Genomic DNA, 13,761 nt, shown 5'->3' with positions numbered 1-13,761 from the left:
CGTTAGACAAGACTGAACTCCACCTGGGCCTCTTCCCAAAATGAGACAGATGATAGGAAGATGTTAAGAAAATAATGCTAATCTTTTTACACCGGTAACTGATTTTAAGTCCACTTCAAAAGTCTACAGACACACAGGGAATCCTGAAGACCAGGAAATAAATCAGCATATTGAAGTGCAATAATCTTAAATAAAAAGTTTGGATAGGACAATTTAAAGTGAGTTTGTCTTTATTAAAGACATGTAGGGTAGGGGTGGACATAATCATTTTAATTGCACTGTCCAATGGAATCATCTCAGGGAAAATGATATAGAAACGGTAAGAGAACAAAAGCAAATACTTTTGTTAAAATGGTATTTTTTCATTCTACGGGTTCAAACTCCTATCAGAAGAGAGAGTCTGGCAGGCTCGTTGAAGGCAATGGGTACTGGAAAAAACAACTTGCAGAAACATGTCTCTAAGGCATATCTCAATTGCTGCTGATGTCAAGCAAAAATACCAGAACTCTTAATTAAAAGCAGAGATTTAAACAAAAGTAGCTTTATACTGATTCTCAGTGCCCTTATTCTTCTCAGTCTTGACAGTGATCAGAGATGGAAGGTCTGATGTCCTATAAACTCCAGTCCTCATTCTCCCTTGGCAAGATCTCAGTTCAGAGATGTAACCTTCAAAGCTGAGGTTCCCTTCAGAACTGTCACAGGAGCGGGTGCTCATGTCTTCCAGTTTGACTCCATCCACATCGATTATCCTGTTTACGGGGAGCTCCGTACCGGGGGGGTGTCTCACACCAGGAGGATTAAAGCTTCTGCTGGTCTTCGCTTTGTGAGAGGCTTGCTCACAAGAATTTCCTGAAGTCCCTTGTGAATCTTTTTTCTTTTTGTGGTTTGCACCTAACAGAAGAATTAAAAAAAAAAAAAAAAAAAAAAAACCAACCAAACAACAAAAACACAAAGCAAGAGAGTTATGCATCTTCTGGTTTAGCAGTTTTCAATATTGCAACTTCCTCTGAGGTCCTGATAGTAGCCAGTCAGCTGGGATATTCCTCTGCCCCATCAGGACTTCCTGAGGTACCAACTAGGCAACTAAACAATAGGTCTCAAAGATTTATGCAAAACGTTCACACGTGTCTGTCTTAATTTTGCATTTTTCAGTTTTTAAAAAGATCCCATTAAAAATAACCCCTGAGTGTAAATTTGTACGCTTCTAGAACAAAAACGCACACCAACAAACCCAAAAGTGAAGGAGAGAGAATACAGAGCTTCCACTGGAGCGGAACGGCAGTTCTTGACTTGAACCGTCCTCCAATACCAAATCCTTGCTGAGATATTATTTTTACTTGGCTACAGATGAATGTGTTAGCACACTACGAATGGATGATTCAAAGTTGCAACTCACTGTCCTGAACTGCAACCAAGAAATTACAGGCCACAGTTTACATGGCAAGAAGAAATAATTTAATCTCCTGAAGTGCTTTAAACATTCATGGAACTGACTTACGTGTGATTTTTTAACCTTGAAGTTTCTTTTTGGTACAGCGCTTCTAAAATCACAATTGTCAGGATCCGGACCTATTCTCTAGAACTACTCACACAAACCTTGACCTCCACAAAAGCTAGTTTTGTGGTAGGTGCGACGCCACAAACCCCTAGGCACTTGTGAAATCAAATGCTGATAAAGCTGTTTTGCCTGTTTCAAGGGGCAATAGGAAGGGAAGGATGAAGACTGAGTTGATTTTGTGATTCAGACCATGGTTATCAACATCATTTCTGTAGTTGAGATGCCCACACCATAATATTGTAAAAAGGGGAAAAATTTGCAGGGAGGGAGAACCGCTTTTATTAGGCCATTAAATCCAAGAAAAAAAAATAGAAAAACTTCCAAGACACAAAGGCAGACCTAAGCAAAAGCTTCCATGTCACGTTTACTTTATCTTTTCCATGTATTCCAGCTGGTCTGTCAAAAGATACCATCTCGTCCAACATGTGTTACCTGAACCTGTTTTAAACTCCCTGCCGCATACACACGACAAGCACATTCAGCCACACAGATACCGTGAGACTTCTGGTTAAATCCCTAAGCTGGCTTTGAAATCGGTTATTTCTGTTTGTTCCATACAGTAATGTGTACAGTGTTTTTTGCCATAAAAATAAATTTCAATGTATAATCATTGTAATCAAGAAGTTTTTTGATATGAAGGGGGTAAATGCAACTGAAAAGGACAAAAAAAAAAGGCAATTTCATACTGTTTCAATGCAATCACTCCAGGGTCTTCTCAAGGGCTAAAGCTTTCTATGTAATGAAAATAAGTTAAAATTCTAAGTAGTGCAGTATTATTGTAGTGCTTTAGCTACAGTGCAGCCCCATGTTAATAATGTAGATATTCCACATCAGTATTGCTTGCCTTTTTTCACATCCAGAGGGATTTGTTCAAACTCCAAACAAATGCAGCTGAGCAATAGCAGAGAGAGGAGAGAAAGCTTTCTCAGCCCTGTTAGCCCAGCATGACTCCAGCCTACTAAATTTCAGCTGGCATTTAATGGGACTGTATTACGCCTAATGTTTACATCTTCCTACTGCAGCCAAAAATTGGCTTCATTTTAACTGCTGTTTGCATGGCTGCGGTGTAAAATATTATTCTAAAATGTTTCTCTCACATGAATGTACTGAATTGTACTCTTGATCTTTTTAATCTACTACTCCATGCCCTTTGAGGAAGATCTCTCAATCTCCTTTCATCGTGGTTTAAAAGAGATACTAGTTTTTAAAAAAGCCATACTAATGATAGATTACACCAAATAGTTTGCATGGACAGGGCGTGAGTCATCCAGTTGTCCTAGCACTGAGAAAACACTCTTCTCCTAAATGTAATGTAAAGAACAAATTTCAGTGGTGGTGTAAGGTCTCCATCACCCTGCTGACTTGCACTAAGCTGAAACACTTTCCACAGTCAAAAGATCAGGCCTGCACTATGAGGGTTCAGTGCTCCTGATGAAGAACGCTATGGAAGGTGGAGGTATTGCTGTATTTGGTTGCTCAGTCTTTCTACAGCTAAATATAAGATATGCCATTAAGTCTTAGAATTCTGGTGTCACTGAGTCATCGGACGTAGCAACCGGGCTTGCAAGTTTTCTCATAGGAACAAACCAAAATTAAGGTCAGTGTTAGCTCTTGGGCTTCACAAGACATAATCCCATCTGAAGAGGAATAAAACTGTACTATTGGCAGGTTTTTTCTGTTAATGCCCTTGTCAGGAGCAATCCCTCTGAAGCAGCTAAAAAACTACTACTGGAGGTGTGGCAGTGACAGAGAGGATCTTACGCAAAATACTAGTTCAAAAGAATAAGGAATTACTAAGGGATGATACCCTGAAGAGGATTTCTCTTTTCTTGGCAGGGTCACCTTCTCCTTGGCTCAGCTCCATCAATCAGGAAGATGATTTCAAGAGTAGGACTGCACTGAAAAAATATTTTGATATGTGCTTTTTTTCATTTTTAAAAACAAGGTATTCGTGAAGCAAGGCTATTTAGCACAAACAATAGGAGAGATTCCCCAAACCAGCTTGTGTATAAACGTATCCCGCATGATTTAAAATAGACTCAACATATGCACGTGCTCAGTGGGGCTTTACCATGAGTCTGAAACGATACCTACAACACTTCTGCATGGGCCTCTGTCTCATGTTCTCTTTCTGAGTAACAAACGCCCGAGCTGACTTAGCTACACAGGGCACCACCCAAAGTGCAGAGAGCTTCGACAGGTAGAATTTCTCATCACACATCCCTGCACTGAAGTGATGAAAACCTCCATGGATATCTCTGTGCACTGCTTTGCCTTGTAAAAAAGTATGTCAGGAATGACAGTTCCCGAATCTAACCTGTCAAATGCCCTACCTGACTGCAGAAGGGAAAGGAAGCCAGTTCTTAGAGCAGTAGTTGCCCAGATTGATTTCCAAACAGGCTGGAATAGCATAACCGTGGCTATTGGTAATCTGGCTCCCCCGCCACGCATTCCACACAGCTCTAAAGGAATTCTCTTGTGCATCTCATCCCGTTAATACGTTCCAGTTGCTTTAAAGATGGGATGATGCATGTTGTCTGCTGTCTTTAAACTGGAGATCTGCTACCTTACAGACTCACAGGTAAATGGCTCCTGGTCTGCATTTTTCAAAAAGTTAATGACCCAGCAGTGTTTTAGCTGATCTCATTTCCTTCACCACCATTTTTCTCTTTTTTTTCTTTCCCCTGGCATTTTGATTTTGTGTATTATTTTTATATTTTATATTGTTTCTATACCATAATTATTAGCTTCATTTCTTTTAAATATGCCAATCTTAGTTATGATTCACTTGTTAAGGCATATTTTAGATCTGAAACTCAGAACCTTTACTTTGAAGTAAAAAGTACTTGTAAGTGATCAATACTCCATCTAGTTCCAGTCACACCATATTTATCTTTTTTATAAAAACAAGTAGATGTTTATTAAGTTTCACTGTCAAATATGATCTCTGTATCTGAGAGTCCGTATTTAGTGGATTTCATATATGATAGAATGTTAACTTCTGTTCCATAACTTTCCCAACACTATTTCCAGATAGACAGACCTCTTCCATGCAGATTTAGTATTCCACTTGGCATTCTAGCTTCGCTAAAATCCTACTGTACCTGTCAAAATCATTTCCTATGTAGATGGCTCTCTACCGAAAGGTAACAAGGACACTGTGATTTCCACAGCGTTGAACCCAGGCATTCAACTTCCAGTGGCAGAGAGGATCACACATTCAGCTAAAAAGAATGAGCCTCAGTTTAATGAATTTGTGCTGACTTACAATAGATCAGTATCTGTTTGAAGTATTTCATAATACTTATAACTCTTGTGAAAAGAAATCACCAAAGTCTTCAGGAAAACAACATGGATTGGTTATTTACTGGCATATACCACCTCCAAATGCAATCAGTCATCCTCAGTCCCCAAATTCATAGACTGGTGTGGTCTGTAATGCAGGATATCGGGCAGATAATGTTCTCATTCCTAATTCCATACAATAACCTGTCCTGAGGTGACAGCAGGCTGGCTGAGAGAGCATTTCTTTATATGACACTGTAGAAAAGGAGCTTTGCAATGGTCACTTCGATGTCCTGTAAATATTTCAGTATGAGAAATTCTTTTCCTTAAGAAAAGGACATGTAATCTGACAGATTCACTCTAGGAAAGACTCCTCTCCCTTCCCGTCCTAAACTCTTGTGAAAAGGCACTTTGAAATTTTAGGCTTCCCAGATGTGGATTCTTTTAAGTGGTGGGTAAATAACTTCCACACTGGCTGCTGTACGGTTAGTAGTGTAAGCATTTGGGTTTTTTGTTAAGTTTGTAATGTAATTTATGCTTCCGAAGGGAAAAGGTTACTTTACATTTAAAATCTAGAATTCTGCAGGTTAAGCTCCCTTCAAAAGCTTCCTCCTTTTTATCTCTTAACTGATACAACACCAAGGAGAAAGAGGATTTAATAAAAGGTTCCTACTTACATTTATGCTAAGTGTTTTCCAAGGAAATCTGACTTTACATGCTGTATTTCACTTGCATGATGAAACACCAACTGCAGCATATGCTCAGTGCTTGAAATCTGACTCAGTAACAATGAGGGCATCAAGCTAGGAAATGGATTATGCTACAAAGCAGCAATTCTCTGCATTACCAGTCTGTTTACTTTTGTCCTGGGAATTTCTGGAATACATTTGCAGCGTTAAGTTTAGAAACACTGGGCAGATAGAATTTCTTTCACTGCGCTCACTTCAAAAGCATTCACCAGAAGAACAAAGCACAAAACATTCTTTGGAAAGGCAAATTCTGAATATTACAAAGAAGAGGGAGCTGGTATGACTCGTACTGTTCACCAGGGGCATATATAATCCAAAAAGGAAACCCTGCAGACTGTGCGCGCTTGCAGGCGGTAACCTTCCCCACACCTGGCTACAACAGCTGCAGAAGGGAACCCCACACGATGTCATTTAAAAGCCAGGGAGACTCTGAGAATAAATACAATGAAAAGTGCTAGATTTCGATCCAGAGTGAGAAGCATACCCTCAGTAACCCTTGCCAATTTCTTCCAACATTCTGTTTCTCCACTGCTAAAACTGAAGCAATTTTCAGTTGAATACTTCCCAAGCAATAGGCGTGACAAAGCATCTCGGCAACAGGCTACAAACACCCAGCCCTCAGCTCGATCTTCCAGCATTCAGTGTTAACTTTGGTTTTGCTTTCCTGTCACTAGTCCGTAACCAGCAGGTTTAATTACTGCAGAGACCTGTATGTTGGGAAATAGTGGATTGAATTACTTGGACCCGTTTTGATTTCATCTGCCATTCATTATGTTATTTTTCAATTAAGAAATTCTAAAATGTGGTTTAGCAGGGCTACTGGTTGCATTTCAAGTAATAATTCAAGCAAGTTCATTTCATCGTCCAACTGTACATCATGTGTTTGACTAGATCTGGTTTTAACCTGTGTGCATTTGTTTCAGAAAGTGTTTGTAATTTTTCTAATATTTTATCTAGTCAGTGGTAAAAACTGTAGTTCTCTCCAGAGCATGTACCTTGCTCTTTGATTTAAATACGCTTACATTTCAAATAATTATCCCTCAAGGCCTTCCTTGCTTCCCAGTTGTCTGCTCTTAACGTAACTCTCCTTCTCCTTTGTTTATTATTGATCTCAGTCATGTACTACATGTAATTCTTCCATTTAATCTTGCTCTGATTGAAAGAGGATTAACAGATTCTGGCCTTAATATCATGGACCCCCATGAGTACTTCTTTATATTGATTCAGAATCCAATGATCTTCTACCAAATTACACAGAGCCAGTAAGGATAATTAACTGAAGCACAACAGTCTCTGTTAAAAATAAAAATGTATATTATTTTTACATCTTTGAGTCATAGTCCCTTCTTAAATTTTTATTTCATTTATGCTCTCATTTACATAGCTGTCTTGGTTTACATAGGAAACACTACTGGATTTTTCTCTAAAACATGCCATGTGAATTAAGAGATGATGTAAAATATTACATAAAATATTATAGAATTTATTACAGAAGTAAAGGTGTATTTTGAATTTTTTAATATGTATGCATGATTATTTTTAATCTCCTTAACTATCACAAAGTTTATTGCACTTGAAAATCATTACCCTTATACCTGAAAAGTTTAGTAGCCAAAACATGAGAGCCACAGAAATACTGCCGATATTATCCCATCTCTATTTCTTGGTTGCAGTGTACTGAGTCCTCTCTGTGAATAATAAAGAGAGCTGTTCAGAGACTTTTTTTTTGGTCTTTGGGAACAATAGCCAGCCCCAGGCTCTGGGAGTCCACCCTGCATTTTGTTTCTGCATAACTGATCTTTCAAACCAAGAAAACCCCAGCACTGGTACTAACTATCTGAAAGAGTTCTTGCCAATAAGAAAAGAAGCAAGTTTATTTTGAGGACATGACTGCCCATCTATTTCAGAAACAAAGTGGTATCTTCAGAACAAACTAGGTACCTGCTTATATAGTCTAAATTCACCTTTTATCTTCCATAGCCATATTATTAAAGTATGACTCCAGAGAGTTCACCATGCTTTTATCTTCCCTATCTGGCTCTCTGTCTTAACCAATGACATTATATACCTATTAAAAAGGAGTTTTGAATAAAATCTTTATTCGACTGAATTGCTGGATCCAGTCTATATACATCTACTCAAAAAAAAAAAAACAAAACACCTTCTTACTTGGTAGGCAATAATTGCATTGACTGTAACTCTTATTTCATTTTAAGAATATTTCTCATCCTAAATGAAAAGAAAAATAAACAAACAACTTTGTCAGAGAGGCCACAATCACAGCAAACAACTCACAGACCCCAGTGGAATATCACTGAATAAATAACCTAGTGCAAGGCCTCTGGCTGGATACTGACAGCTCTTGAAGGGACTAAAGGTTTGAAACACATCCTCTCCCATGGCAGCTATTTTTCACTTGGGTAATGAACATGCCTAACCCCCTGGGAAAAACTGGACAACATTCAAAGGGCCTAGACTACACCATGCAATTAAAAAACCCAAACCCAAAGAGATTAAGTCAGTATTTTAACACTTTCAAAAACAAATGCATCGCTTCAAGCCAATTACACCGCGCAATAATTATTTCTTCCACAGATGGGTACCACCACCTTTGTATGTAGAGACATGAAGTAAGCACATTCCAGAATTAGTGTTCAGATTCCAGAAACCCCCAACTTTTAAACTGGGAAATCTGCCAGAACCAGCAGACCTATTAAAAAATGAAGATAATTCTTGATGAATAACGCAACTAGAATCAGTGCTGATTCTTGCACTCCAAACTGATTTAATATGTACCTTAACAGTATAAACGTGTTTCACTCACTTAAGAAAGTTAAGGTCTGTGCTGAAAAATTGTTCTCAAAAGCTCTGAGCGATGCAAACCTTGTTTCGCTCTTTTCCATTATTCAAATCTTGCTTTCTAGATCTTCAAATGAAAAAACCCTCAAGAGTTACCTGTTACAGGGATGGATACTGGCCTGGCTTTGCTCCATCAATCCACAGCTAGAGACCTGCCGCCTGCAGAGCGTGAGGGACTACTGCATCCCCCCAGCCCCTTTCCTAGCACATATACACCCAACATATAAGAGCCCAACATACATGTCATTTGTGTTTATATCAATTCGAAACCAAGATTACAGACCACCTTAAATTAGGTAGTAATATTTTTTTATCCCGACATGTTAATTCAAATAAACCAATCAGAAATGCATCTTCCATCAATGGGAGATTATGAATGGAGAACCATTAAAGCACTTAAAAAAGCAACCATTAATTATTTAGTCCTTTGAAATATCAATTTTTGACTGGAGATAGGTTCCAACAGTCTTTATTACAATTACTGTAAATCATTGAATAGTCTTTCCATGCAAACTCCATGAAATCATGAAAATAGAAAAGTTTTGTTTCAGCCCCCACTTTTTCCATAAAATCACCGTTCTTTTGTAGAATACAGTTCCCATAAAACAGTAGTGTACTGTGAGAAGAGTGTCGAACAGTTAGTGTACGCAATAAGGTTGGAGCCAAAAAGGAAGGCGTTTTACATCTTTCGTCAGATTTTTGTTATTCCTCAAAAAAAAAACCCCAAAACCAAACAAAAACCAAACAAAAAAAAAAAACCACACCAAACAAACCGTGGTTTGTTACAAAGATAAAAGAAACTAAGATTTTAGTTTTGCAAAATTTTGTTTAATTAAAGGTATTTCATAGGTGACCATGAGAGAAAAATAAACCAAGGTCACCAGTGAAAGCAGAGTAGACAATTTGGAATATGAGAAAATCAAAATCTAAAAAAAACAAACAAAAAACAAACAAACAAAAACCAAACAAAAAAAAAGCCCACCACCAACCACAAAACAAAACACCCACAAAAAAACCCACTAAAATAATTCTATATGTAGGATTTCAGTTATTTGTTGTAGAAGAGTCTGAATAATTTTTAAAGGGGAACTGCTACAGGACTTCCAACTGTTTAATTTTCTTTCATGAAAGTCCACAACTACATGGGAACATAGTGACTTTTGGAAAAATGACATTTTCAGTCCCCAGAACATAACGAGGCCTAGATAACAGCACCACAAGCCTATCTGCAGATTTTTTTGTTGTGTTTGTTTGTTTTTATTAGGCTTCACAGTACTGTTATGTAGGACCCATCTCGAAGAATGAAAAGGGTAGGGCAGTCTCCAGCACCCATCCAATCCCTCATTTCTTACCCAAGACTATGATGAAAAGAGGTTGTTATATTGGTTATTGCACAACAAATGAACTGAGATCACCAGCTCATTTCTTAAAGACCATGGAAGAATCGCTTTAGTTTAAAATAAGAAGGAAAGTAATGAATATAAAGTTTAGCCCAAGAACCCAAAGACAGAAAAGACTCTCCTTTCAGGAGTTCCTGTTATGACTTGTCTTAAAGAAATCGCCTGTCTTATCTGCCTTCTGGAGCACATGTCAATGCTATGGATTTCACATGTGACCCATCAGCACCTCAAGACAGCATTTGCCCTTTGATACTTAGATTATCAACAAATATAATGGTTATCAACTTTCTCTCATGGTAATTGCTACTTCTTATCTATTAATCTGTTTGCTATTAGAAGATAATTTCAATCAGAATTCTTAATCCAGGACCGAAAGAACTGTTTTTAAATAATGAAGAAAATCAAAGCTTAAAACCAGGTTGCGTAACTAGGTCTAGAATTTATTACTCCTGAGAGAACAAAGATACAAAATACATGTGAAAACTACACAAAGATTTCTACAAAGTAAAAAGTAGAAAGTGTGAAAAGGGAAAGCTACAGTTCAGTGGTTACACAGAAATGTATGGCATGCATTAAAATACTGTAAATTCATGAAGTTTTTTTAAGTGCAAATGGTGGGTTTTTTTAACAGTTCTCACTGAAAAATATGCAAATTAATACCTATGTTGTACACTTGTCATATTATCAGAAAGACACCAACACAAACCTAAGCACATACACATCAATATGTCTGAAGTACATTTCGTGGTTTTGTTATTTGTAGGCACTGGTTACAGTCTGTTCAACACTGAGCTTCAGAAATTAAGTGATAGTGCTTATAGAACATTTCTCAAATACTACTACTAAAGGAATTTGTTCGTAAGATACCAAGAGGATGAAATAATTTGCATTGCCATTTATAAGCATCCAACAACCAAAGAAGTATTTACAGATCATCAGCCATACAGATAAAGAACAGTATCAAATACTCTGTGTAAAAAGATAAATAATTAAAATGTATATTCCCACATCACAAACAAATGTGATCATACAAATTATGGCACCATATGTTTGTGAAACATCAAAAATAAATGTAGCACATAGATACCTCTTCTTATATTTTACATTAAAATGTACAGTACAATGACTGTAAAATGTCAATGTCAGAACACCCATCGTCTTCAAACTCTTGTTCCTAGTAATAGCAATTATTATTAGAGTCCGTGTTTATAAAGAAATTCCATACTTCAGCCTTGGACTAATATTGCTCTGTGATATTGCTAGACCATGAAACTCACATCCTAAAAAAAAAGTTACATATTTTCTTTAAAATTATCTAATAGAAAGAGCTGTTTCACATGTGAATATTCTGGGAGAAAGTTTGACAGATGCAATCTATTTCTCTGTGTAGCAAAGAATGGGTTAAAAAAATTATAACATTTTTATTTTTAGTCACAAGTATCTAATTTATTAGAGAAATATTTTTAAATTAAGCTTTATCCATTTCAAATTTTAATCGTAAACAGAACTGCAATTTTCAACACATAATTAGGGTTGGGCTTCCAAACTTCCAAACACTAATCATGTACGTCATTATGACAAATGGATCAGAAAATCTGGAATGCAAGAGTGTTATGCAGCTCAAAATGCTGATATCTTGTTTTGTACTCCTAGGGTAAAGAATGAGATAATTATAGCATATGGATGTATTTTAGAGGTTTGTCTGCATGCGTCCAATTTTGGCCACATGCCAAATCCAAACAAAAATATGTTGTTAAAGGCAACCAGAAAGATTACAGTTAGCACAGACTAAGGCAATGAAAATTTTTTTCTTTTGTTTGTAAAAAAACTAAGGTGCAGAGAGAATTTTCTTTTTTGTTTTAATGGATGTCAAATACTGGTAAGCAGTGCCAAGGAAAAGTAGTTTTACATGAAAGGAAAGACTATTAAAATCTAGAAATACCTGAATTGGATCTTTGAAATCCAGATTTTTCCTGATTACCTGCAAAAGGAGTTGGGGGTGGATAGTTGGCTTCTGAGAGTTTACTGATGTCTGACGGTGGTGTTGGTGGTGGCGGTGGTAGCAAAGTGCTGTTAGGGCTGCTAATATCTCCTTCAGCCACAAGAGTCAAGTCTGCCACATTCTCATCATCTACCATCTGTATGCCTTCAGCTTGGAATTCTCTTGACTGCCTTTTCCATATTGTTGCACTGTTTTCCTGTGCATGTGGAATCGGAGACAATGCAGGATTAAAAGGAACACTGAAAGTCTTCTGACTGTGGAGTGCTGTCAAAGCAGATTTATGTTTACTTTCTGAGTAACCCATTTTCTTTACTGAATTCTCATTAAAGTTTTGTACAGACTCCTGCTTTTCACTTGGTGATGTACATCCCTCCTTGCCATCATTTTTTGAAACTCGCTTGTTGAGGCCTTTAGGGCCTGCAGGAGTAGATGAGGATGGTTCTGGTCCAGTGGGCGGTAAACGAAGAAAGTCAGGAAGAATAAGGTCTTCTTTCCTTAGCAGTCCACGTTGGTCATCTGCTCTGTTACTTTGAGCTTTGGATATGAGTTCAAAAAATTCTATTGGGGAAAAACCCAAAATTGACAAGTTTTTGTCAGAAAGTGCAATGTCATTAAAAAGTATATTTTCAGCACATTTATTTTCCATGAAGATCTTCAATTCTTTCAATGCTGCCTTGAAATAAGATCCCATGGTAATTAGGAACTTTTTCAATTGCAGCAGTGTTCGCTAGCATCACTATAATTAAGACCATCAGGATTGCTATTGTAAGAGTTTTGCAGTTTAGAACAGCTGCAATTCACTGAGCCTTGAACACATCTTCTATTTTATGCAGTTAATAAATCTGTACACACACACAGGATTTTTTAATTCTTTATACAAAGCAAGGCTCTGGTCCTAGGACAATGGGTGTACATTTTTATATTCTGGACACTTTTTACCCATCTTAACTCCAAAATAGCCATGTCATTTGCAAGTTTCAAATTCAAAATGCTGCATACTTCTTTGTTATATCGGATTTCTTTCAGTTTAATAATATTTCATCACAGATTCAGCTCAGTTCATGGTGTAGTTTTAATCCAGGATGTTATCATCACAGGGCATGATCAGATGATTTAGGTGACCCCATTTTACTTCGCACTGCAATGAATCAGTAGCATATAGGTAGCCAATAACCAACCAAAAAGCCATTACTAAAAGCAATGGGGCAGCTTTTTTAGAGAGTTTTTAACACAATTAGACGTGATTTTTTGATCATGTCCTTAATGATAGCAAATGGTTTCATATCTTTCTATATATAAATAATGCTCATAGTAAATCATCACTGTTCTAGAAAGTTTCAAAACTTGGCAACAAGAAACTTATCAGTCATAAGCCAAGAATTACAGCACTCCTCAAAAAAGAAGCATCACAACAATAAACAAACTCTTTGGTACAAAACATTTAAATATAAAAATATGTAATCTCAATATAGGGTCTCTGCATGACCTAATTTTTTTTAAGAAGAAAGCACTGAGACTACGGGATATTAAAGATGCTTAAAAAGGCCATCTCCAACAGATGAATGAAAATCAATAGTTTCAACCCAGCTTATCAGCAAAAGCCGTTACAAAATAAAGCACAGAACACTAGTATCAGTTTTAACTTAGCGTAACATGAAGTCATACACTTGCACTTGTATGACTTTATTCCTAATCCTCTATTCATATTTGGCAGCCTCTGCAATGTATTTGTAAAAATGACTTTTTAACATGCTATGTCAAGTGCCATAAAAATCCAAATGTAGCCAAGACGGAAGCTTCAAAATGCTTCTTATTGCCGAAGTTTTGCAAAATGGCGGTATGCACATTAAAACATGCAACATTTCTAATGCGTGTCATACAAAAATGTTCCTTTCCGAAATTTCAAAC

The 13,761-nt window shown here is 37.0% G+C and overlaps 1 protein-coding gene across 1 annotated transcript in view; it reads right to left on the bottom strand.

The window, feature by feature from the left end:
* Window positions 1-387: 387 nt before the first annotated feature.
* Window positions 388-13,761, bottom strand: part of RGS12 (regulator of G-protein signaling 12) — an 81,861-nt gene continuing 68,487 nt past the window's right edge. Inside the window, exons 16-17 of the mRNA XM_010149068.1 lie at window positions 11,794-12,411; window positions 388-891 (exon numbers count right to left, since the gene is read on the bottom strand). Coding sequence (XP_010147370.1) covers window positions 527-891; window positions 11,794-12,411 — 983 coding nt within the window. The 3' untranslated portion in view covers window positions 388-526. The remainder of the gene's footprint in view (window positions 892-11,793; window positions 12,412-13,761) is intronic.

This window comes from Eurypyga helias, unplaced genomic scaffold, assembly GCF_000690775.1.
Source record: "Eurypyga helias isolate BGI_N326 unplaced genomic scaffold, ASM69077v1 scaffold27843, whole genome shotgun sequence".
Lineage (NCBI taxonomy): Eukaryota > Metazoa > Chordata > Aves > Eurypygiformes > Eurypygidae > Eurypyga > Eurypyga helias.
Note: the sequence above shows the minus strand (reverse complement) of the source record. Positions and strands in the feature narration are given on the sequence as shown.